This window comes from Dromiciops gliroides, chromosome X (assembly GCF_019393635.1).
Source record: "Dromiciops gliroides isolate mDroGli1 chromosome X, mDroGli1.pri, whole genome shotgun sequence".
NCBI classification, from domain to species: domain Eukaryota; kingdom Metazoa; phylum Chordata; class Mammalia; order Microbiotheria; family Microbiotheriidae; genus Dromiciops; species Dromiciops gliroides.
This window is the reverse complement of record NC_057867.1, coordinates 23751495-23776989: the sequence shown is the minus strand read 5'-3', so window position 1 is coordinate 23776989 and position 25495 is coordinate 23751495. Positions and strand designations below refer to the sequence as shown.

Sequence of the window (25495 nt, the reverse complement as noted above, 5' to 3'; positions counted from 1 at the left end):
TAAGTAAGGTCATGCCTGGAAAAGTGTTTTGAAAATACTTTCTATCCTTCCCTTCCTCATAAAGGTGTGGGGGACTATGGGTATGGGATATCATATACTGACTGTCAAACTTGGTTGATGTGTGTTCAGTTCTGCTGATCTCTTGGCATCTTTTTACTCTTTGTTCATCACTGTGCAGTTTCATCTTTTTAGATCTGACCCAATGTTTGGCTCTTGACTCTATCTTCCAGTGTTCATGCCCTCAGGGCCTTTATATAAGGCATTTATATAAAAATGTCCAAAAAACCCCCAACAAACCAGATGCCTGGGTCATTCCACTTGGAGACTTCCTTCTATGTTGAAATAGAACCAGATGCTCTGGGTCCAGAAATCAAAATCATGTCCCCTGGCACCATCTTCCTAGGCAGCTGTTCATCTCCCCAATCTGGCTTTTGGCAAAGAGGCAGATTTAAGCTTGATACCAGAACAAAGTTGTTGAACATGAGAGCTGCACCACTGTGCTTTGGGAAGCACTTGCTACATCCTGTTCTGCATTACAGAGTGGATAGAGCACCGATCTATCAGGTCAGGAACACCTGAGTTTGAGTCTTGCTTCCCAAGTTTACTAGCTATGTGATCCCAGGCAAATCACTGGCTGTGAGGCTCTTAGGAGATAACATATGTAAAGCACTTTGCAAACCTTAAAGGACTATATCTATGCTAGTGATGACTAGTACTTTTATTTATCTATGTCTTATCTCCCCTAGTAGAAGTAACGCTTCTTGTTTTTCTTCATTGTATCCCCTGTGCCTGGGATATAGTAGATGTCTCATTATGTGTATTGTATTGAATTCAGTGGATCCCTCATCATATCATCATCCTAGTTGTTCCCTTCTGGATACTCTTCCAAATGAATTATTCCGTGGAGAGCAAGGACCTGGGACAGCAATCATGGAACTGAAAGATGGAGCTGCTCCCACCAATAAGCAAGCCAGTAACTGCTCCATTCACATTCCCCTCCCCCTCCCAAAAAAGTCACACCAAGGGCCAATTAGGATATTAAGATGAATAGATTTACTCTTTCTTATTTGTAAAACAAGACACATTGCATATATAATGTATATATCTTATTTGTATATATACTATATACAGACAATAAAAAATGGTTCCTTATGAGGATGAGAGGCAGATGAAGGGAGAACCTGGAATGCGACAGGCACAGAACAGGGGCGGTGTGAAAGAAGGATTCCAATGGGAATTTGTGGCTATGAAAATATGGGAAAGAGGAGAGACCAGAGACCACAATCGGCAGCTCTCCCGCCTTGTGTGGTCACAGGGGAAATCTGGCCCCTGTTGGCTAGCTCCCTCTGATCCATTTGGCTACTTGGTCTTGGGGGTCGGTTAAGGAGCAAGGGGGTCTCCTTCTGGAGAATTCGGCCCTCTTGCCCTTTGCCAGAAATATTCACCACTCAGGGAATTTTATTGCACTGGGGCATTGGGGATCGGTTTAAAGCACAGTGTACATTCTAGAAAAGTCATGAAACGATGAGGAGATTTTCTGTGGGCCTCTATAATAATCATAAAAAAAAAAGTGGATGATGGTAATGGATGGGTGGACAGTAATTGATCTATGCAGGAGGATAAAGCCACTCTGTTTCATCCCTACAGTGGTAGGGAGACATGGGGACTTTGGGGTTCCACTCCTAAGGGGCTGGGAATCCGGGATGTATATTGGAGGGGAGGGTTCGGAACAGTGTCAAGTCTGCTCCAGGTTTTCCTGGAGAGAGGGAGGTGCAGGGATGCACCAGATAAGGCTCTCAGTTCCTCAGGGGCTCTCATGCTAACGCCCGGGAGTTTAAAAAAAAATTCACCCCACCCTCCCCTGGGTCCCCCCCTCCCGGTTAAATCCTATGGGCACTATGTCTGAAGGAGCTGTTGAGAGATGGTATCTCAGCCAACGGTAGTGGCGGGCCCTTCTGGGGGGACTGAGAAGGGAGCTCCAAGGGTTCAGACATTTGAACCAGGTGCCTTGGCCAGAGTAAGGGAGTAGATTGATAGCTGTTAGCTCACTAAGGGCCTGGGAGTTGCCCTGCCCGGCCGGCCACCCGGCGGCATGCAGGCCTGTGGCAGGGGGCTGGGCACCCCTGCTGGGGCCAGGGCAGAAGGGCTCCCTCCGGCTGCTAGCCGGCAGCTCAGCTTCTGGCTCATGGGCAAGCAGGCACCAAATAGCCAAGGACCCCTCAAAGGGCCAGATCGCCACCCGTTGGGCTTCCGGGTGGTCTGGCTATATCGGGCACCGAGACTTAATGACCTTGGGAGGTGGTTCCCATCGGTCTCCCCACATGATAGCGTGGGTGCCCAGCTTGCTCGGTGCCCAGCTTGGTGGCACTCTGCTCCCATCCCCCATGGCAGTTATAGAACGCCTTGACTCTGGGTTGTTCCCAGTTGGGGGGGAGGTGCGGGGCACTTATTTGTGGGGAGCCTGGAAGTCAGTAGCCAGCCCACGTTCCCATAGGATAAGGCCCCATTAGGCTTAAATAAAGGGCAGGAAGTGAGATGGGTATCACCTCTCAAAAAGTGACCTCACTGGTAAGGGGTGGGGGGGAGGAGTGGGGGTGGGGGGAGCTGGACGAGGAGGAAGAGGGCACCTGGGCAGCAGCTGCCTGGAGGATCCAGGAAAAGCCTTGCCTAAGGTGGGAATTACATCTTGTTTCCCTGACACGAAAGGGCTCTCAACTCTGTCTGGCCCGGCAGACACTCACACGGATCGCACTCCCGACAGCTGGGCTGCTCCCAGGACCACTGATCGTCCTTCGGCTGGGGGTGGGGAGTGGGAGGTGGGAGGTGGGAAGTGGGAGGGGCGGGGGCGGGGAGGAGGACGAAGGTTTACTTGTTGATCAGGGTCTTCAAGGAGCGCGTGAATGTGCTCATAACAGTCGCTGATGTCGTCGAGGGGCGCTCCGCCACCGGTCCCCCAGCCGCCGCCCCGGCCGCCGCCGCCGCTGCCAGATGTTGCTGCTGGTTCAGAGTCCGAGCTGTGGACTCTTCCGCGGCTCGCAGCAGGAAGGTGTAGTTCTTCACCACCTCTTCCACCTTCACCAGCAGCTCCTGCCGTTGGGCCTCCGAGCGCACGATGTACACCAGCCTCACGAAGGTCTCGATGAGGCCGCTTAGCACCTGGAAGCTGCCCGTGATGGCGGCCAGCATGTGCGTGGGGCTCTTATCCACGGCCGCCACGCGGCGGCAGGAGGCCCGCAGCTCCTTGAACTTGAGGGCCAGCTCCTGCTTGTACTGGGAGAGCTGGGAGGTGTGGGGCTTGGAGCCGCGGACCTCGGGGTTCAGCACGCACTGGCGCAGCACTGCCAGCAGCTCGTTGGTGTCCAGCTGCACGGCCAGGAAGCCGTCGGGCAGGGCATAGACGTGGCCCTGCAGGGCATTGATCTTAGCCAGGCTCCCCTCGAAGGTGGAGATGCGCAGGTCGATCTCTTGGCTCTGCTTGTCTTCCGCGGGGCTGCTGCTGCCGCTGCAGGTGGTGGCGTCCAACACCTGGAGGGTGCGGCTCACCACGGGCACCACCTCGTCGTCCAGCTTCATGCCCGGCAGGAACTGCATGGGGATTGAGTAGGAGAGCTCGTCCTTGCCGTCGCTCCCGTCGTCGGCCATGTCACACTTGCGGTAATAGAAGCAGTAGCGGATGGAGCAGCACTTGTCCCCTTCGCCATCCTCCACATCAGCTGGGCCAGGATACACCTCTTCTGGAAGGGAAAATGTGGCTGTTGCTTTGGGGCCTTTGGCCTCGGGAGTGACTTGGACATAAGAGGGGTCCCCCAGGGACATCAGCTCATGGGGCTTGCCCTTGGGACCCACACTCTGGGGAAAGCCAGCATCTGCCTCCTTGGGCAGCTGCCCTAGGGGCTGGTGCTGGGAGATGTCAGAGGTCAGAGAGGCCTGCTCACTCTTGTCCAGCTCCCTAACGCTATAGCGGCGCATTAGCTTCCTATAGTGCGGGTCTGCCATGCACTCCCCCCTAGAAGCACAGGTGGCCAAGCATGACACACCACTCTCAGGCTCTGATCGGCACTCCCGGGATTCCAGGCTGGCGGACCGAACTCGGCAGCTCTTGGTGGGGCTGCTGAAGCTCAAAGCCGAAGGGGCCTCTGGGCGCTTCGGAAGGGGGAGGGCTCTGTTTCTCTCTCTGCCCCGGAGCAGCTCGGGAGCGGGGAGCTGGGCTGCTTGAGGTCTCCCTCCTCGGCAGATCCGCTTACAGTCGCAGCTGCGGCGCTGCTCCCGGGAGATGCCGGGCACCTGCTGGACGGGGCTGCTCCGCAGCTGGCAGCCACAGCGGCCGGGGCCCGAGGGATGTAGGTACTCCGGGGCAGGGAGGTCCCCCTTGCTCTGGGGCTTCAGGAGCTCTTCCAGGAATTCCAGTTCATACTGCTTTACCTTCCGTAGTTGGGCCTGCCGTTCGTCAGTCTCCTTCTTCATCAAGGATGGGAAGGTGGCAGAGAAGAGGTTCCTCAGGCGAAATGGCGCCTTCGAAGCCTTGGGCTTGGCTGGCCCGTCAGGGTCGGCGTGAGCCCCAGCCGGGGCCTTGTCGGGTCTCCTGGAGGGCATTGTGTTTGCCTGCCGGCCACTAGCCCAGAGCGCCAATGGGCTTGGGCCTCTGGGCTGCCCACCGGAGCTCTGGAAGGGGCTAGGGTGGCCAGCTCGGGGGCCTCGGCCACTATCCTCCAGCCGACTGCTTTCCATCTGCCCTCTCTCCCCTTGACCCATGGCAAAGCCCTGCTTCCTAGAGGCTGAGCTGGCTCCCTCGGACCCGCCCCTGCTCCCCACCTCCCCACTGACCTGCTTCCCGAGGGGCTCCCGGACCTTTCTTGGGAGGTAGTTTTTGGCGGGGAAGCCCTGAGCAGAGAGCTTGTCCTCCTCTATGAGAGAGAGGCGCAAGGGATCGGCCTGGATCCTAGAAGGGGCCTTGGCTCTGGGGGAGGCCTCTGGGCTGAACTGCCCCCTACCCCGTTGTTGTTGTTGCTGCTGCTGCTGCTGCTGTGGCTGCTGCTGTGGCTGTGGCGGCGGCTGCTGCTGCTGCTGCTGATAGCTGAACGCAACTTCAGCAGAACTGGGGCTGCCCTTGGCCTTGAGATTCCTACAGATGCCGCTGCTCCCCGCACCGGGCCCCTGCTTCCTCTCTCCCCTAGGGGTGCTGTCCAGGGCTGCTCCTGGGGAGACCAGGGCCTTGTTATGCACCGCTTGAGGCAAGGCGGCGGACAGCATGGCTGGAGTCACACTGCCCTTGGGGTCTAAGATCAGCTGGGGACTCAGCCTCACTTCCTGGGGCAGCTTCTCCCTCAGCTCTGCGCCCTGCTCTCCACTCAGAGCCGAGGGGGTGGCCCTCAGAGACGTCTCCAGGGCAGCCTTGGGGTGCTCCGGCTCCTCGCCTTCCGCTCCCCAGGGCATCGGGCCCTGGCTCCGCGGCTCACTGCTGAGCTGCGAGGCCAGTGCCGGGTGCACAGCCAGGGTTGTGGGGAGCTCGCGGTGGGTCTGCACTTCGGCCGGCTCCAGTCTTCTCCTGCCGCCTGCGGGGCCGGAGCCCTGGGCAGGGAGGGCTGCCTTGCGAGCTGCCGCTGCAGGGCCGGCCTCCTGGCGCCCCAGAGGGTACGGGGCCGTAAGGACAGCCTGGGTGGCACAGCTCGGGATCCGGAAAGGCAGGTCCTTGCGGGCCATGAGGCTCTCCTTGTTGATGTGCTGGGCCAGGAAGTAAGTGGTGTTCTGACGTTGTTTCATGGCGGACACCATCTCAGACATGTCTGTCAACTCGGATGAATTGGTCTCGTGGCCAGAGTCCAGAGATGACTCAGGGGTGATGGTAGCCAGCACAATCAGACCTGGACAAACAAGGGAGGGAAGTGCAGAGCTCATTACTTTTGGCAAGGACCCAGAGGGGTTAAGTAGGGCTGATCCAGGCAGAGCCCAACCACAGCTTTTTCAAGGTTGGGCAAAACCAATAGAAAACCATATAACGTTGGAGCTGGAGGGAAGCAGAGAGTTCATGTAGTTCAATCTTCTCATTTTACAGATGGGAAAACTGAGGCCCAAGGAAGTTAGGTGACTTATACAAGGTCACATAGCTAGTTAGTGGAAGAGCTGGGACTAGACAGTCAGGGACTATCTTGGCTGAAGATGGTTCCTCCTTCCCCAGGGAATGGGCAGCTCCTCGAGGCCAAGGATTGTGTGGATATAGCACGTGGACTGGCAAGAGCATTGGCTTTGGAGTCAGAAGACCCAAGTTTGCATCTCGGCTCTTTTTTTTTTTGGCAGGGTAATGAGGGTTAAGTGACTTGTCCAGGGTCACACAGCTAGTAAGTGTCAAGTGTCTGAGGTTGGATTTGAACTCAGGTCCTCCTGAATCCAGGGCCGGTGCTTTATCCACTGAGCCACCTAGCTCCCCACCTCCCCCCAGCTCTTCTATTTCCCTCCAGGGTGACACTGGGCAAGTCCCTTCCCTTTTCCGGCCCTCAGGTTTCTCATCTGTAATAATAACAGTTCACATCTATGTTGTCCTGGTTTGTTTATTATTCTCTCCTTTGCTTCTCACAACACTCTTGCAAGGTAATTGCTACTATCATTCTGATTTGACAGACAAGGAAACTGAGACTGAGAGAAGTGATGAGTAGTGAGTATCTGAGGCAGGATTCAAGCCCAGGGGTCCCTGACTACAAGTCCACCTGAACGGCACCCTCCCTGCGAAAGGAGAGCTTTGGATGAGATAACCTCAACCTTTAAGATTCCTTCCAGAGTTAAGTCTTATTATCTCATTGGCCTAATGTCGGGGGTTGATTTATGCTGTATTAGTGTTGAATCCGGCTCTGACTCCCAGGCCACTGACCTTTCCATTATGCTATGGTACGAAGTCTTCTTGGGAGAAAAGAGAACAAGGGTAAATTAGAAGCCATGAAGGAATAGCAGCAAGGGTGGGGGTGGGGGTGGGGGAAAGCAGGAAATGGGAGGGAGGCAGCAGGAGCTGGGGGTGGGAACAGAGAGGGGAGTGGATTTTTTTGGCAGTTTGAAATACATTTTCTACAGTGCTGGCTATATACAAAACAGTATGCTAATTCACACAGTCTTTAGGATTCAATAGCTGGGCATCTTTCTGGCAATTATGCCAAAGAAGACCATTGAGGCTTAGCTTTGGCCACTCCCCTGGGCTGCAGCCCGGAGACCTGGCCCCTTGAGACAGGTCTGCTAGCTGACTACTCGTAGGCCATCTCTCTGAGGCTTTGTACCTGAAACTCAGTCACTGTCAGCTCTAGCCAAGTGGAGATGGTGACATGCCCTGGGGACACAGTGGTGGAGGCCCTTTGGAGCCGAAAAAAGGGGGAGCTGGGAGGGGCCTTCAGAAGTCCTTCTGTTCCCACTGTGGTCTCTACCTAGCCTGATGTTAACTGTCTTGATTCCCTCGGAGCCACCAAAATAACGTATGCAAAGTGCTTGGCAGACGTTAAAGTAGTCTGTGTTAGTGATGATTACTGCTGCTGTTACATTGAGGGATCTTTCTAGGGGATAGGACCAAGGGAAGATGGAATAACAGATGCTGGTCATTCTCTGGCCACCCTCTTGCCACATTTTCTCCCTTCTTCTGCCTTCTGCTGTTTGCCCCTAATTCCTGCTCTCCCTCCTCCTCCCCCACCTTCATCTCCAATCCGTACCTTGTCTCCATGTTCCTTTTCTCCCATCATTTCATTTTGCTCATTCCTATTGTTTTTCTCCTCTCATTTTTCTACACATGCATGCATATGTCTGTGTACATATTTCATAGAATTTAGAGTTGGAAGTGACTATAGAGTTCATCTAGTTCAACCTCCGCATTTTACAGATGAGGAAACTGAGGCCCAGAGGAGGGACTTGTCCAAGTCACTTAACCCTCATTGCCTCGAAAAATAAAATATTCAAACCCAGATCTTCTGCCTCCAGACTCAGTGTTCTTTCCACCATGCTATACTCTTTCCCTGTATAAAAATGTATGTATATGAGCGGGAGTGGATATGTGCAGGAGACAAAGGTCAGAGCCTTCTTGAGACAGAAGGGACCTCGGAGGCTATCAAGTTCAACTACCCCATTTTACAGAGGAGGAAACTGAGGTTTACAGAGAGGGAGTGACTCACCCAAGGTCATACACAGGATCCTAGATTTAGAGCTAGAAGGGACCTTGGATGTCATTGGGTTCCACCCCTTTATTTTATAGAGGAGGAAACAGCTAATACATAGCAGACCTGGATGTAAACCCAGGTCTTCTGCTTCCAAATTCACCTCCAAGACCATACCATGCTGCTCTCCATATGGGTTTGAGTGCATACATGAATATTTGTTGGGGAGGGAGGAAATTCCTCAGCCCCAATCCCCCATGGCCCTTCACTCCTCCTGCCCTCAGCCAATTTGGTGATTTCCCTGTCTCTTCCACTCCCATGGTGGCCCCACTTCTCCATTTCCTTGGGTCTGAGGACCGAACAAGGTAGTCAGGTGGTATAGGACCCGGAGTCAAGAAGACCCGAGTTCAAATCTGGCCACAGACACTTACTAGCTGTGTGACCATGGACTAGTCACTTGCCCTCTGGTTTGCCTCAGTTTCCTCATCTATAAAATGGCAACAATAAGAGCACCCACCTCCCGGGATTGTTGTGAGGATCAAATGAGATAATAACTATAAAGCGCTTAGTGAACCATAAAGCACCATATACATTTTAACTCTTGTTATAAAGGCAAACCCTCGAGCACAATCTATGTTAGCTATTATTATCGAGATCACTGTCAGGGGTATTTCTAGGGGACGGGACTAAGAATGAGCCAGGGACAGCTCCAGCTGGAGTCACTGCCTCGGGAACACCGCTTCTCACCTGGGCCACCCTCTGGCCCATCCCCAGGGCTGTCTGGCCCTAGGCATCGCACAAATGCCCAGTTGGGGAGTCTCTCTGGTTAGATTTAATCCAAGGAACAGTGGTCCCACATGAGATGAAGCCTAGAGAGAAAGGGAGAGAAGTCGAGAGAAAGGGAGAGGGAGAGAGGGACAGTTTATTACCTGCTGTCTGTGGGGGTGGGGGATGCGGACAGTCCTCGGCTGCTGCCAGAGCTTCCAAGGCTTGCAGGGTGGACACCAGGGCATCGTCTAGTTCCTGGGCATGGTCTCGGACAGTCCGGGTCTGTACGCTGTCAATCAGGGTCACTGGGATCTCGTCATATAAGATTCCACACAAAGGTCGACCTTGCTCCTGGCTCTGGGCCACTCGACGCTTGGGATCATCCTCATCGGAACTGTTGTCCCGGAAACCAGGGGGTGGGGCGGCAATGGCAGGCAGCAGGGAAGTGCTCTCATCTTCCTCCTCTTCTTCTTCCTCACTTCCAGGGGGAGGGAGGGACATGAGATCCACCATATTGTCACAGGAGGTCCCGGGCCTCCTGCTCTTCCGAGAGCCCAGTTGGTTCTTGAGCTTGGCTTTGCAGGAGTCACAGTAGAAGTTCAGAGCCTCAGCCCCAAGGGTATTATCTATGGTATAGGCCCGGGCTCTGCTGGGACAGGGCACCTGGACCTGACTGGTGGTGTCGTAGTCGTTGGCAGACTCACTATAACCCTGGCCAGAGCTTTTGGATGTTGGATCCGACTTGGTCCTGGGTCTGGTCTCCTCAGAGAAGATTAGATTCTCATTGATGTCTGTCTGGCTCTCCCTCTCCTTCCTCTGCTCCCGCATGTGGAGGTAGCAGAAACTGACAAGCTCTGAGTTGGCAGTTGGGGGGCCCTGCGAGCACGGCTTCCCAGGGCTGGAGACCATGCTGCCCACAAAACTACTCTCCTTCTTCCCCAGGTGGCCCCCAGAGACAGGGTGGTGGGCATTTTGCATGTAATCTAAACCAGAAAAAGAATGGAAGGGTCAGACCAAGCACCCTGGATTGCTGCTGAGCAAGGCTGTTCTATGTCCCCTTAGCATCACCAGCACCTTGCTCTGAGCCATCCATATATGGGTTGAAAAGAGTGCCAAAGGAGAGGGCCCTCTGACTGAAGCAAGTGAGCTGTGTCAGAGTTCAGAAATCCTGGGTGGTGGCCATCCGTAGGAACTGCTGCTATGCCTGTCGCCTCTTGAAATGAGGAAAAGGCAGGCACAACTGGACTCTTCTACATGGATATACCTAAAGAACTTGTGAAGTATGCAATGTTCTCTTCCACTCCCCTTCCTTAGCCTTCCTACCCCACCTCCACAGAACCATTGCTTGAATGCTATTTAGGGTCCCTATAGTCAAGAGCAACGCTATCTGATCAGTCATTAACACACTGTGGAAATAGTATATTGTGTTACCCCTCACCCTGGAAGAATGTATATTTTCAAAGATAAAGACTTGTTAAGGAGCTCCAAGTAACAAACCACAATTGGTGAGATTTGCACTTGGGTTAAGGTGTCAAAGTTGATATCAAACATGGATAAATATGAGGAGATACTGTATGAGATTAGAGTAGCTCCAAATCATTCCATTAACTAGCTTGTGACCCTGGGCAAATCAATTAGCCACTCTGACCCTCAGTTTCCTCATCTTAAAAACAGAGGAGTTGTAGCAGGTGACCTCTAACACCCCTTCCGGCTCTGTAACACTTTATGAATCTATAAGCAAGCTGTTTATTTTGAAAAATGGGAAATGAAAAAAAGTGAAGGCATTGACTTATGACATAATTTACTTGAATATTTTAACTGATGCTAAACAGTTGTCCCACTAAGACTTTAAGCACCCAGACACCCTTTGATGAGCATTTAATCTTTTTTTTTCTAGGCAGAATAACATGGTAGCCAAAGGTTAGAGTGCAAGCTCATATGTAAAATACTATGTTTGAAAGATAGCACGATGCAATTGAAGAGAAAACAAGATTTGGGAGCATTGAACATGAGACCCAGCTAAGCCAGATAAATTCGAGAGCATTTGCAGATGAGTCTAGAAAGAGGATAACAAAGAGATGAGGAATGGAACAGCTCTGCCAACATTTCTGTAGCGCGTTATTCTTGTTAGCAATAATGATTAAGCCATATCTGGACTGTACCCAATATACAATGTGAAAAAATGATAATGACGCCTGAGATGATGAAGTCAGCAAGAGATATGACCAAAGGCTTTAAAGAAAGAAGTAGGTAGTGAACTAGTAAGAATTCTGGATTCAGGGGTCAAATCTCAGTTCTGATACCTACTAGCTACATGACCATGGTCAAGTAACATGGGCCTCAGTTTCGTCATCTGTAAAATGAGGAATACTTACATGTCTAGTATTGTGAAGAATGTGCTTTGTCAAAAGTATTACAGAAATAGGAGTTATGCATATTTACAAATCTGCCTGACATAACATCAGCTGTTATTATGAATAAGATTAGGTGGGAGGGCTTACCCTTGGCATCTCATCCTTTGGGGCCAAGAAGTTTTGAGGTATGGGGGTAGGAAGTTCAGGACATAAAATAGGCAGTAAGGTTATCTGCTGTGTCTCTATGTGTGTATAAATGGTTAGGGGCCTGCAGAGAGAGGAAGGGAGGAGGGAGGTCTGTGGGTAAAAGCAAATGGGATTTTGTTGTGTCTGCTGTTCTCTCCTTTCCCCAACATTTGAATGCAGGTGAAATCTGGTCAAAATGAAAGATGGTAGTCATGAGAAAGGAAAGATTGAGCCAAGGGGAAAAGGTGTCACAAAAGGGTGGCCTGAGGAGTATAAGGAAAAGGGAGGAGGGGGATATTATTGCTAGGTGACCAGCCTCACTACTCCCACCTATGTTACCTTGATAGTGGCCAGAGTGGTGGGTGTGGTGACTCACTGACATGAATGAGTCTTGGCTCTTTCTCCCTTCAGGTGCTCTCACCCTGCCTCACCTGATCAGCTTTGGTTACTTGGTTGTCAAAGCAGCCAGGGCCTCCTAAAGTGCAGGGTTCAGGGGGATTGGACAAATTTGCCATACCTCAGGAGTGATGGCAGCAGATAGCTATACAAGACTGACCAAGTTCTCTGGCCAAGACTTCCAGAGAGCCTTCTGTAGAAGGGATGCCCTGTGCCCATTTTATCATGATTTACTTTATTGGCTCATAGGTCTAGAGGTGGAAGGTACCTTAAGATGTCAGCACCCTCATTTTACAGGTGAGGAAAGAGAATCAGAGAGAAGTTAAGTAACTTGTCCAAGGTCATACAGCTAGTAAGTGTCTGAGGTGGGATTCTAACCCAGTCCACTGCCCTACCCACTGCACTGTGCTGCAGTTCTTCCCATTTACATTTCTAAAGCCCCTCCTAAGCTGTTTTTTGGACTTAGAAAGTTCTTTTTCTCCCCCAGCCCACACTTGGAAAAACCCATTTGTTTCAGGAATCACATCAATCCCATCTCCACCAATAAACCTTCCCAGACTTCCCAAGAGAGAAATGAATTTGTACCAGATGATCTCTAAGGTTCCCTGCAGTTCTAACACTTTATGAATCTATAAGCAAGCTACTTACTTTGAAAAACAGAAAAAATACGAAGGCATTTGTGCCTCCCCCAACCCCAATGGATCTGTAATCTCATTGATGGGGGTATTCCTCCCAACAATTCAGATGACCATCCCTCCCTCCATGCCTGTCTATTCTGTGGGACTCTCATACATGTCCTCCCCTAAATCTATCACTGGGCCTCCACCCAAGGTGCTGATGGCTGTCTTCTACATCTCTTGAAATTGAATGGGCACCAGTTGAGTACATGGTCTGCTCACTGATTATCCTTCACTCTTGCTATGTGACTAACCCATCTCTTCTCCTAGTCATAGGAGTCCTTGATGACTCTCTTTATTTTACTTTCCCCTGGGTAAGTCCTTGTTGTAATGTGCCACGACCTGCTCTCCTTCACCATGTGCCCTTGGGGTTATCCTCAGCTTTAGTTCCTTGGAGACTATGTCACCTGATGACTCACAGCCATAGGAACTCACCAGAATATTGGGTGCTAAAAAGACAGGCCTTTGTTTCAGGGAGAAGTTGGGGGTCATTCAAAGCGCTGTGATGTTTCCCCAAAGCAATCCACTCCACTCTCCTTCCTGTTCAGTTCTGGGTCCAACTCCTTGTCCATTTGCAGCGTCTGTCCAAGTTCTACGTACCAGTGGACAAGCTCCTATAGGTAGCCAATTCAATTGCATACCACAGCCTGGATAATGAGCATCCTTCATCCACTTGGTTTCCCCTGTTTGGATAGTTAAGCTAAACTCTCTTGAGTGATTATGTATCATGGGTAGGAGGCACTGAAGTGTTCCAGGGCCTGGTACAATCAGCTCAATGTCGTCCCCAAACAGGAGCAACTGCAGGACCTTAACACTCATAGGGAATCCTTTATTTACTTGGACTCTGCATGGGATTTCTTCTATGATGGTGGGGAACGATTTGGGTGAGCATGTGACTGTGTTTTATGCCTCACACGATATTAGTAATCAGAGAGTTGTGGAACAAAGTGCTCTCCGTTGTTACATTTTTCAAAGAATCATACAATTTTGATATACACATGGGACATATCTTGCTGTAGGAGAGTTTTTATGGTGTTTTTCCCTATTAAGTCAAATCCTTTTTTATAGTCCACAAATAATGAGCACAGGGGGAAATATTATGCTTTTTACCCCTTGCAATATGATTCTAAAGATGTGGCCTGTTGTGGCCCATTATCTGTGGAAACCTACCTGTTCCCTTCCTTTGTTGAGGAGCATAAGTTATTCACATATGAAATTGAAAGACATGGAAAAGTGTACATACAGGTCAGTAGTTATTGATAACCTCAGTTGCCTTCCCCTCTGCTCCCCCCCCATCACGTACACCTTTGGTACTTTCCAATTTTTCAGATACCTTGAGAACTGATTCTTCAATATCCTCAAAATTGTGTCATCTCCAGCACAGAGCACCTCTGTTTATGCTTGAATTAATCCAGCTGGTTCAGAGCCATTGTCATTTCCTCAAGCAGCACATCCGGGACTGTGATGTTAGGGTCCTAATTGTGGTAGTGGCACTGTCTTTGATGGTGAAAAATGTTACAAAAATCTTTGCAGATCTTTTCCTCCTTCCTATCTTTGTTGTCCTTTCATCTTCATCCTCACATACTCTCAAGATGACTTTGCTTAGTTGGATCTCTCACCAAGCTTTCTTTAAACTGGTTTTTCCCTCCACTGCTTCTCACTGTTTTATGAAGTGATACTGCCAGGAGTATGCTGGAGCCAACTTATACTGGCTCTTGAGCAATTGTTAAATTGTCCATGTGAGCATTTACATCTCAGAAATCAGCAAATACTACAAATCAAGTCTTGATTTACTGCTTTATTGATTATCTAAACTTAAGAAAGTGAAGAAAATGTTAATGCAGATTAGAGTTAAAAATGTATCGAGTGTACAGTTGTTGTTTTTTTAAAAGAGATCCGGTGGTTAAACATTTACCAGCACACTACCGGATACTGTTGATTATCTTCCACCATCCTTTGTAAGATTTTATAAATGAATTTATTCGAAACCAATGTTGTCCTTGCTCTGTTTGTCTCTAGCAAGAAGATCAATGTTTGTCAGCTGAGGTCATTTCTAGGCTCTTGGTGTCATTGTTATGGTAATTGATTTATTTAAATTCAACTTAGGAAAGTATTATCAGTGTTGCTGTCTGTTCCTTCATCCATTTCTCATTTTTGGCATCAAGGACTTGTCTATATAGGTCAGTTTGTAGTTTTACTGGTACACCTGTAATGTGTTAAAAGTCTCAATAGAAAGTGCTGCATGAGGCAATTTGCCAACATGTTTGGAATATTACATACAGAGAAAAGGCTTTACTCATAAATTATGCCCTAATTTTTACAACCATTGCCCAGTAAAGTACACAATAGGTACCATTTTTCCTACATTATCTAACATTACCTAGTACCTAGATGGTAGTCCCTGAACAGCATAAATGGCAGGCAGCCCTCAGTCTAGGACTTTCCCACAGTCTTGGCCAGTGTAACAACATGTGTGACATACCCAACTTGGAGAATGACAATTGCATATCCCAGAATCTAGACACCCCAGAGTCTAAGACCTGCATTGTGGTCCTGCCCTAAGGACATGGTGATGTGTGTGCTTTTACTTGCCAATTTCCTTCTCATTCACTAACCCTTTAAGTAAAATTACTTTTGCTTTTGCTTTTACTTTCACTTTTAACTGATAATTCTCCCAATACAAACCACCTTCCTTCAGTGACACTGCTTTTACTTTCTTTTTCTTTCTTTTTTTTTCCCCACTGCTTTTACTTTCAACTAAGTTTGTGTTGACTGGTTCTTTTGGGAAATCTTGAGTCCCATCCGAACAATTCTGTATCTTTTCCTTCTGTTTATTTTAGTTTGGGGTTAATTTTGATCTTTGTTCTAACCAGTCAGCAATCTGACTTTATATAGAATACATCAGTAATGAGTGATTTCATATTATCAACTCTCTTTTTAACTTTCTTTTTTTTACATTGTTATTTGGTGTTTGTTAGGTCTGGTGCCTCCCAATTCTTTTTTCAAAGAAATCATTCTTGATGGATAGGCATGAGGTTTCTATGTGGTCTATATGATTATCTTATTCCTTACTTCCCCCCACCCCCAACCTCCCCTGTGGTAATCTTTGGATGCAAGTCACTGAGTATCAAAGTATAGTGATAGGGATAAAGCCTGGATGAGGAGACTCCTTCTACCAATCCAGATTGGCACCTTCTCTGCCACTTACAGTCTTAGAAAGAATTGCCTAGGACACGGGGTAATGAAGTGACTTGTCCAGGGTCATTCAACTAATATATGCCAGTAATATATATCACAGTATATGTTCACTTAATTTCACTACTTCCTGGACCTCTGCAACCAATATTGGAATGTGAGATGGAATTATTTTCAGAGGTCTTTTTGTAAATACTTACCATGGGTACCGCAATATGGAACAACCAAATGTTCCCTGACGATGTTTCTCGTGGCCTTTGGACACAGTATAAAACCAACTCTTTTTTATTTGCTTCTGCAAGGGGAACCTATGAGCCATCCTTCCATTTCACTGCCATTTCTATCTACTGATTTCATTTATTGTGAGAAGGTAAAATTAATTCCTCTTGTTCATGTGAATTAGTTCCTCTACTAGTTGTGGTCACCCCTTGGTCATTGGACAAGGATCTCATATTTAGAGGACCAACAGCTAAGTTAATATTTGTAGACATGTCTAAAGACAGTGTGATCCTAAATAACCTCTGCCACCATCACTGTAGAATTAGAAATGAGGGAGGGCTATTTTGCACTTTTTTTTGTTTCTTGGCTTGCCATGGCCAATTCAATTCAGTAAACATTTATCGAGCAGCTACTATATGTCAAGCACTATGCTAAGAGCTGGGGATACAAAAAGGGGCCCCAAAATAGTCCCTGCCCTCAAGGAGCTTACATTTTAATAGGGGAGACAACATCCAAAAATATTATCTACAAAGCAAACTACACACAAGATAAATAGGAAATCATTAAAAGAAGGAAAGGACTGGATTTAAGATGGATTGGAAAGGTTTCCTGGAGAAGGTGAGATTTTAGTTGGGACTTAAAGGAAGTCAAGGAGGTCAATAGTGGGAACAGAGGAGTGAGTGTATTCCAGGCATAGGCGACAGCAGAGAGAATGCCCGGAGTGGAGAAATGGAGGGTCTTGTTCCTAGAACAGCTAGGAGGCCGGGTCACAGGATTGAAGAGTATGTGGTGGGGAGTAAAGTATAAGAAGCCCTGAGAGGTAGGAGGGGGCTACGTGATGAAGGACTTTGAATGCCAAACAGAAGCAATAGGGAGCCACTAGAGTTTATTGAATAGTGGGTGATCAGACTCAAACTTTAGGAAAATCATTTTGATGGCTGAATGGAGAATGGACTGGCGTGGGGAGAGCCTTGTGGCAGGCAACTCCACCAACAGCTACTGCAACAGTTCAAGTGCGAGATGATGAGGGTCTGGACCAGGATAGGAGCAGGGTCAGAGGAGAGAAGGGGGTGCATCCAAGAGATATTGCAAAGGTGAAATCGGTAGGCTTTGGCAACAGATTGGATATGGGGAATGAGAGAGAGTGAGTTATCCAACGCTAGTTACAGAATTCAGATCACCAAGTAAAGATCCCAATGGAATGAGCCTCTCCAAATTAGCTAGGTTGGGCTCCAGAAGGCAGACACAGTCTGTGACCCTGAAGCTTTGCCAGTGTGGGAGAACCTTTCAGAGACTGCATGCTGATGCCAGTCTTCAATAATCTAGGAACATCAGTATACCACAACTAAGTATGAGTGGGGCTAATTAAATAAAAAGTTCCCACGGTCACTAATTCCTTGTGCAAAATGTACTCTTTCCTTTTTGGGGGGGGGGCGGGCCAATGAGGGTTAAGTGACTTGCCCAGGGTCACACAGCTATTAAATGTCAAGTGTCTGAGGCTGGATTTGAACTCAGGACCTCCAGAATCCAGGGCCAGTGCTTTATCCACTGCACCGCCTAGCTGCTCCCCCGCCCCCCTCGCCTTGTGCAAAATGTAATAACTTACACTTAGGCATTTATTACCTATTTATTCTCCTATATTCATTCACTCAAAGGCCTTAAAATTTTGGGGGGGAGGCAATCTGAGTTAAGTGACTTGTCCAGGGTCACACAGTCAGAGGCTGGATTTGAACTAAGATCCTTCTGGGTCCAGGGCCGATGATTCACTAAGCCACTTAGCTGCTCGGGCATTAACTATTAAGGTTTTGGTTTGGTTTGGTTTTTGTTTGTTTTTTGGTATTGTTTGTCCTTCGTTCTCAAAGAGGACCATGACTTCAGGGAGGTGATGTCATGACTTGCAATGAATTGGATTTAAGTGAGGGAGGGCTGTCAGCAACCTCATTCTCTCCTCCAAAGTCTTCTGGGTCTGGTGGCAAGACATATATCAGGACATCTGGAGATGGCCCCGGATGATTAAGGCAATTGAGGTTAAGTGACTCGCCCAGGGTCACACAGCTAGTAAGTGGGGTGAAATTTGAACTTAGGTCCTCCCAATTTCAACACCAGTGCTCTATCCACTGCCCCACCTAGTGACCCCTAATGGTTTGTAGGGTTTTTTGTTTTGGGGTTTTTTTTGGTAATCGCAACCAAAGAGAGGCGAAGGGATGCCTAAAGGCAATATCACTTTTTGCATACTTTACTACACTTTCCATAATGAATGACTTCCTTTAGGTTTGTGCATCAGTTGAATTTGGATAGATCAAATTACACTTTCTCAATCGTCCCCATTAAGATTCTAGAACTGCGAGGGCAGCTAGGTGGCGCAGTGGATAAAGCACTGGCCCTGGATTCAGGAGGACCTGAGTTCAAATCCGGCTTCAGACGCTTAACACTTACTAGCTGTGTGACCCTGGGCAAGTCACTTAACCCTCATTGCCCTAAAAACAAAAACAAACAAACAAAAAGATTCTAGAACTCCTTTGTTTGAGCATACAAAAGTTCTTTCCATATATTGGGATCTCTTTCCAGGAGACAGTGTCTTTTTTTTTTTTTTAAGTGAGGCAATTGGGGTTAAGTGACTTGCCCAGGATCACACAGCTAGTAAGTGTCAAGTGTCTGAGGCCAGATTTGAACTCAGGTCCTCCTGAATCCAGGGCCGGTGCTCTATCCACTGCAGCGCCACCTAGCTGCCCCCCCAGGAGACAGTGTCTTACCAGAGGAAAGAGCACTGGTCCTATGATCAGAAAACTTGGGTTCAAATTCCACCCCGGAAGCTAACTATATGTGTATGATTTTGGGTGAGTAACTTAACCCCACTGGGCCTGTGTCCTCATTTTTAATATGAGGGTCTTTTCCAGCGATCTAACTGTGATCTTGGGTGCTGAACCCCATTTATAGGGCATATAATGCTCTATAAACAAACAAGAAATTTGTGTCTCCAACAGGGGATTGGACCAGATGACCTCTAGTCAATTCTGAGATCTGGATGGTTCTAAAAATTGGAGGTACTAGAGTGACTCCTTGTTAAAGGGAAATGTTTGTAGAGCGAGCACTCTTTTTGTAATGTGACTGACCGCTTCCGTAATGTAGATCAGTTTTTACACGCTTAGGTTTTTCATATAAAGACAAAACCCTTTGGTCAAGAAGCTCTATTGGGTTAGTGCATTGTTTTGTTGGAATTTTATTTCAATGAATGGAGAGAAAAATGGAACTGAGCCCTGATTTTGTCCTTAATTCGGTGTGTGACCAGGGGACCCAAACTTCTCATGTAGAAAATGGATCAGGAGATTGGATTACATCGGGTGAGCCCTGGGGTTCTTTCTAGCTTGAACAATCTGACGATTCTCTGACCTCTTTGCTAGACGGGTCATAATGCTGGCTTTGGCACTAGTGATCAAAAGCTGATGTGTGGAATCAGCAAACGAGGCAAGGATATTCTGAGGCCACTGGGAAAGCAAGAAGGTGTCTGTCATGCATTCCAACTCACCCTGTGTTACCTCTAACTAAGTCCTGGACCCATATGTGAAATTTGAGTGAGCAGTGTGGGAAGTAAGGGGCTGTTCTTTTATGGGGTTCTTGGATCTGGCACACAGTAAGTGCTTAATAAATGCTGGTTAAATTCAATTCTGCCTGCCTACAGTACAAATAACACAAGATGAAATTCCTTCTTTATGACTAGGATTGGGCATTGGGTGGACTTTGAAGTAAACAGATCGATACAATGTTGTTTCTATGGACTTCCTGCTGGGATTTGGAAGTCTCTTCATGATACAGAGCCTTGATGGGGCGGGGAGGGGGTGGGGGGAGAGAAATGGAATTTGTTGTATTTGGAAATCACTAGTTTCTTTTAAAGAGTGATAGAGGTGATGTGGAATTTTGCATTTATGTACTCACATAACTTTCCTTCAAACATTACTCTGGGGTTTGAAGAGGGATCGGACCAGTAATTTCATCCATGTAAAGAACTCCCTGGGGGCAACTAGATGGCGCAGTGGATAGAGCACCGGCCCTGGAGTCAGGAGTACCTGAGTTCAAATCCGGCCTCAGACACTTAACACTTACTAGCTGTGTGACCCTGGGCAAGTCACTTAACCCCAATTGCCTCACTTAAAAAAAAAAAAAACTCCCTGTACTCTCTACCTTCTCTACAATTTCCAGCCTTAGCAAGCTGCCTGGGGGCACTAAGACATTAAGTGACTTAGACTGACAAAGCCAATATATTTGAGTGATGAGACTTGAACACAGATCTCCCAAAGCCAGCTTTCTATCTATTAAATCATTGCTTCTTACCTTATTATTTATCATGAATTATTGCAAATGTGACAAATCAAAAGGAAATCCCTTTAAAATTGGAATAAAAGAGACTTACAACTAGCATACATTAATAAGGTTTTGATCGTCTAATATTTTGTTGGAATTGCATTTGTAGGTTGTGGGGCAGGGGAGGTGTGAGGAAGCAGTACCTTGTTACTTTAATATAGTTTTGTTAGCTCTTTCTTCCCAGGATGCTTAGTGACTGGGGGGTGGGGGAAGAGATTGTACAATGAATGGATAAGCATATAGTAACAAAAGTTTTGGAAAAAAACCTTGAGAAGAAGACATAGGAAAAGAGAAAGAGACAATAGCTTCCATGGCCAGGTTGCTCTGCTGGACATTCAATGTGGGTAGGAAACTCTCTTCCATACCTTCAAGGTGCTGAAGGGGGCCTGGGGAGGGTGTGGTCTGGGTTGGGGATTGTTTCTATCCTGCCGAGCCAGAGATATCAAGGCAGCACATGGGGTCAGCATACGGAACACTCAAAGGTAGCATCATTCACTGGCTGAGGAATGTGTTGTTATTGTTTGTCCTTGGTTTTCAAAGAGGACTAATGACATCACAGAATGATGTATTGATTTGTGAGTGAATTGGATTTAAGTGAGACAGAGCTGCATAAAGTCATCAGCCTCACTGTCTCTTCCAGAGTCATCAAAGTCCAGTGGCAGGATAAAAGTCAGGCCCTGGATGCAGTGAATGACCTTGGCATCTTTGGCACTTCACAGCACCCGGGGAATGCAGAGAAAGTGACATACCCCAAAGCCTGCTGCTAGTTGCCTGAGCCACACTGTGAGTGACTGTTAAGTTTTCCCCTAGAGGGAGGTGAGGAAATGACATGGGGAAGAGGGAGAGATCACATTGTGAGCTGAGTGGATGGGAGTGGAGGGAAGCATTGGACTCCATTCTGAACTCGAGGGAGGGAGGAGCAGTAGTGAAGAAGGTATTTTTGAGGTTGAAATCATAGCCATTTATTAGAATATCTTTTTTATGATTCTCAATATTACCATGTTTTTTATGATGGATTAAACTGTTTCTACAATATAATGGTGATTTGTTAACAGCTGGATCCAAATGGAGGGAGTTTCCAGGTGGGATGAATTTAGAAAAGTAATCTTTTCTATTTGTATGCCCAGTGCACATAAACACTTAATAAGTGCTTCATTCGTTCATTCATTCATTCATACTGAACCAATGTCGAGTATCTTGAATCCAGGCCCCAAGTAGGCTTAATAGTTATAGGAAATGACTTTATCCATAAACTCCTAAAGAATGTTACATTTGTGGGGGCTTTCTCTAGGACAACTTTTTTGGAAATTTTGGGGAGATTATATATTACATTTTTAAAAATTAGCTTTGTGATTTCATTAGTACAGTGAACTTCTAGTGAGGAAAGTCTCTTTACCAGTGTAAGTCAGCACTTGCTCTGAAACTTCTAGTTTCAGCTTCCTGGAGCACTGAGCCAGTAAATGAATTGCCCAGGGTCATACAGCCAGGTTTTACTGACTCTAAAGTAATTTGTCTCTGTCTCTGCCTGTCTCTGTCTGTCTTTCTGTCTCTGTGTCTCTGACTATCTCTGTCTATGTCTGTCTCTGTCTCTGTCTCTCTTTCTCTGTCTCTGTCTCTATCTGTCTGTCTCTCTGTCTGTCTGTCTCTGTATCTGTCTCTACCTGTCTCTGTCTCTCCATCTCTGTCTCTGTCTGTCTCTCTCTTTCTCTGTCTCTGTCTCTATCTGTCTCTGTATCTGTCTCTACCTGTCTCTGTCTCTCCGTCTCTGTCTCTGTCTGTCTTTGTCTCTGTCTCTGTCTGTCTCTCTGTCTCTCTCTCTCTGTGTCTCGCTCTGTCTCTGTCTCTCTCTGTCACTCCATCTCTCTCCACTCCATCACCTATTTGAGTATTAGGTCAAACTGAGGCTAGTTCATCTGGCATTGCTGGCCCCACTGAACATTTTTTCTGTTTTTCCCCCCTTGTTTTAAATTTTTTTTTTTTTTTAGTGAGGCAATTGGGGTTAAGTGACTTGCCCAGGATCACACAGCTAGTAAGTGTTAAGTGTCTGAGGCCGGATTTGAACTCAGGTACTCCTGACTCCCGGGCCGGTGCTCTATCCACTGCGCCACCTAGCTGCCCCTTTTTTTAATTTTATTTTTTATTTTTTAGTGATCCCCCCTTGTTTTATAGGCTATAAGTGACATCCAAAATAGTTGTTGCCCAATGGCACTCTTACTGAACAGACCGACTGATGTTTCCCTGTACCTTTTATCCAATGGCATGTAGAGTCCAACTGATATGTACACAGTGTCTCCCTTGCCATGACAGTGTGTTGCTGTTAAACATTGTTGGATTGTCATGATACGTGGCAATTGAGATTGGGCTAAAGTAGCATCCATTGTTATGCAACCACTGGAAAGTTGGTCTGCACTAGTTAACCAGGACTGTTCATTTTAGTGGTATCTATGGGATACTGTGATGAAGATAATGAAAAGGGACTTCCTAGAGTGCCCAGGATGACAAAACAATGGTTTACATTTCAGTATCCTTAAATAGATTAAAGATTGAAGATATCTGGGGATTAGTTACTTGACTTCCTTCCTTCACCTGAAGCCTACTAAGGATGAAGAGATAGAAACAAGGTTGGATTGGAGAGTCCACAAAGCATGGACTAGGAGAGGGAATAGCACCTGCACGGATGATGTCAACTAGAGGAGACAAGACTGTATACCTGCTGGTAGAAATACAAGAGACCCACTATAAGAAATCAAGATCTTTCTCAGAGGGAAAAATATTAACTCTTTGGGGGTGGAACTGTTTGAGTCCCAGATTAGGTCATATCACTGGATTAGAGTAATACAGCAGTGGTAAAGGACTGACTGTAGAAAAATGGAAGAAGCCAATTAAAAGTCTCAGGAGCCCTATATTTGAGCTCATTTGTGTCCTGAAACTGCAGAATCCTGACATGACTGAGAACCCAATTTGGGAAAGTGGAGATTGTGCAGTAAGTCTATGTCTCATTGACCAATAATTTTCAAAAAGAGGGAGAAGAGCCCTCCTGAGTATTTGGGTTGTGTGTGAAAAGGCTGCTTCAGAGACTGGTGACCAAAGAGTCATCAGAGCAGAGGATCTGAAACCCAGAGCTGGAAGGGACCTTAGGGGCCATCTGGTCCAAGCCTTTCATTGTACATAGGGGGAAACTGAGGCCCAGGAAGGTGGAAGGGACTTGTCCAAGGTCACACATGGGACCCTAGATATATAGCTGGAAGAAATCTTAGAGGCCATTGCCTCCAACCCCTTCATTTGTATAAAGGAGGAAACTGAGGCCCAGGAAGCTTTAAAGTGATTTGCCTAGGGTCACACAGCTAGTAAGTGTCAGGGATGGGATTTGAACCTATGTCTTTCTGACTCCGAATCCAGAATCAACAACATAAGATCACAGATTTCAAGCTGGAAAGGCCCTTAGTTCAAGTGTTCTTAGCCTGGGAGGTCTGTGCATAGATTTCAGGTCATCCACGAACTTGGAAAGGAAACAAAATTACATTGAAGTTTTTACCTAACTGAAATTTAGTATTTCCTTCAATTATTCATTAAAAAAAATGTTTTGCCAAAGGCTTTGTAGGTTTCACCAGACTGCCAAAGGGGTCTATGACACAAATACATTTAAGCAGGCTTGCTTTAGAAGCCACTGAATCCAAACCCCTCATTTGACAGATGAGGAAACTGAGGCACAGAAAGGTTAAATGATTTGCCCAGGGTCATGCAGCTTGTAAGTCAGGATTTGAACTCTAAGTCCAGTGCCAATTAACTCCCTTGGGGTCTGTGGATGGAGAGCAGGTAGACAGATCAACCCAAGCAGATAGTGGGTTGGCGCATACCAAGGACCTACATGGGCATGCCTTAGCAGAGAGGAGTGTGGGTTGGACATGATGAACTGCTAAGGACAATGAATCTCTTCAAGGAGAGGGCAGTGGCTAAAAGACAGAACCTCATGAAAGGACCATAGAGGGAAACTGAGGCTACTCTGGGTAGCACATGAGGAATGAAACAGTGGGCAGAGCTGCTTCTCTCAGAAGGACAAAGGTGAGGGTGGGAGTGGGGGACAAGCATAAGCAGAGGGCACTCAGAGAAGCAGAATCATATTGTGCCTGATGCACAGTAGGCACTTAATTGTTGTGTTTGGCCTTCATTCTGGAAGAGGACCATGACAATCGGGGTGGTGCCATGACTCGCAGTGAATTGGATTTAAGTGAGGGAGGGCTGTGCAAGGTCACCAGCCTCACTCTCTCTTCCAGGGCCAGTGGCAAGATATACATCAGGATGACTGGAGATGGCCCCGGATGTTTGAGGCAATTGAGGTTAAGTGACTTGTCCAGGGTCACAGCTAGGAGTGTCTGAGGTGAGATTTGCATTCAGGTCCTCCCAACTTCAGGGTCAGTGCTTTATCCATTGCTCCACCTAGCTCCCCCCCAGGCACTGAATAGATGTTTGTTGGGTGACTATAAATGCAAACTAGATTGGTTTCTGTCTAGTATGTGCTTGGTACACTCAGGAGCCGAATCAGGTGCAAGTTCATCAGAAACTACCACCCTCTAAAACAGCATTGAGAAATGGAGGTGGGGCTGGCACACATTGGCCTGGGTTTCTTGTGTTCTTTCCATTTGGACCCATAGAAACTCATGTGGAAGTGACAGCAGAGACTGAGGTCCTGTTCTATTGGACAGTGTATTTCCAGAGACGATTGTATCCCGTTAATTTTATAAAAGATATCTAAGACATATTTTCATAGCCTGTGTAGAGCCTAAGGTGTCTGTAGAGTGAGGGCTAGCCATGTAATCATAACTAAGAGTGGTTATACAATGCTTTAAGGTTTTCATGACACTTTACACATAATTTCTCATTGGATACTCACAACAACCCTGTGAGGTAGGTGCTGCTATGATCCCCACAGAAAGGATAAATAATATGCCCAGGATTACATGGCTAGTGTCTTGGGCAGATATTGACCTTCTGTCTTCCTTCCCCCAAGACTACTGTGCCAACAAGTGGCCACTTCAAACCACATTTGGGTTTTATCAATGATGTTGCTGAGCATGAATGAGACATGGGTTAGCCCAGTGGAACAATACAGTGAATCCACTTAGAAGATGCTCAGCTTTTGCTGGAGAAGCTCCAGGAGGCACAAGGAACCCACTTTAACTGGCAATCAACAACAACATCAAGGAGTTCCCTGGTCCTTGTG

General features: G+C 47.4%; 1 protein-coding gene across 8 annotated transcripts in view; it reads right to left on the bottom strand.

Annotated features, from left to right (window-relative positions):
* Positions 1 to 1030: 1030 nt before the first annotated feature.
* Positions 1031 to 25495, bottom strand: part of FRMPD3 (FERM and PDZ domain containing 3) — a 118586-nt gene continuing 94121 nt past the window's right edge. For 6 of the 8 annotated variants that reach the window (XM_043974776.1, XM_043974774.1, XM_043974777.1 and 3 more), the window contains 2 exons: positions 9050 to 9871; positions 1031 to 5861 (listed from right to left, as the gene is read on the bottom strand). In XM_043974776.1, the coding sequence (XP_043830711.1) occupies positions 2866 to 5861; positions 9050 to 9871 (3818 nt within the window). In that variant the 3' untranslated portion in view covers positions 1031 to 2865. The remainder of the gene's footprint in view (positions 5862 to 9049; positions 9872 to 25495) is intronic. The other 2 variants (XM_043974778.1, XM_043974779.1) reach the window with 2 other exon arrangements.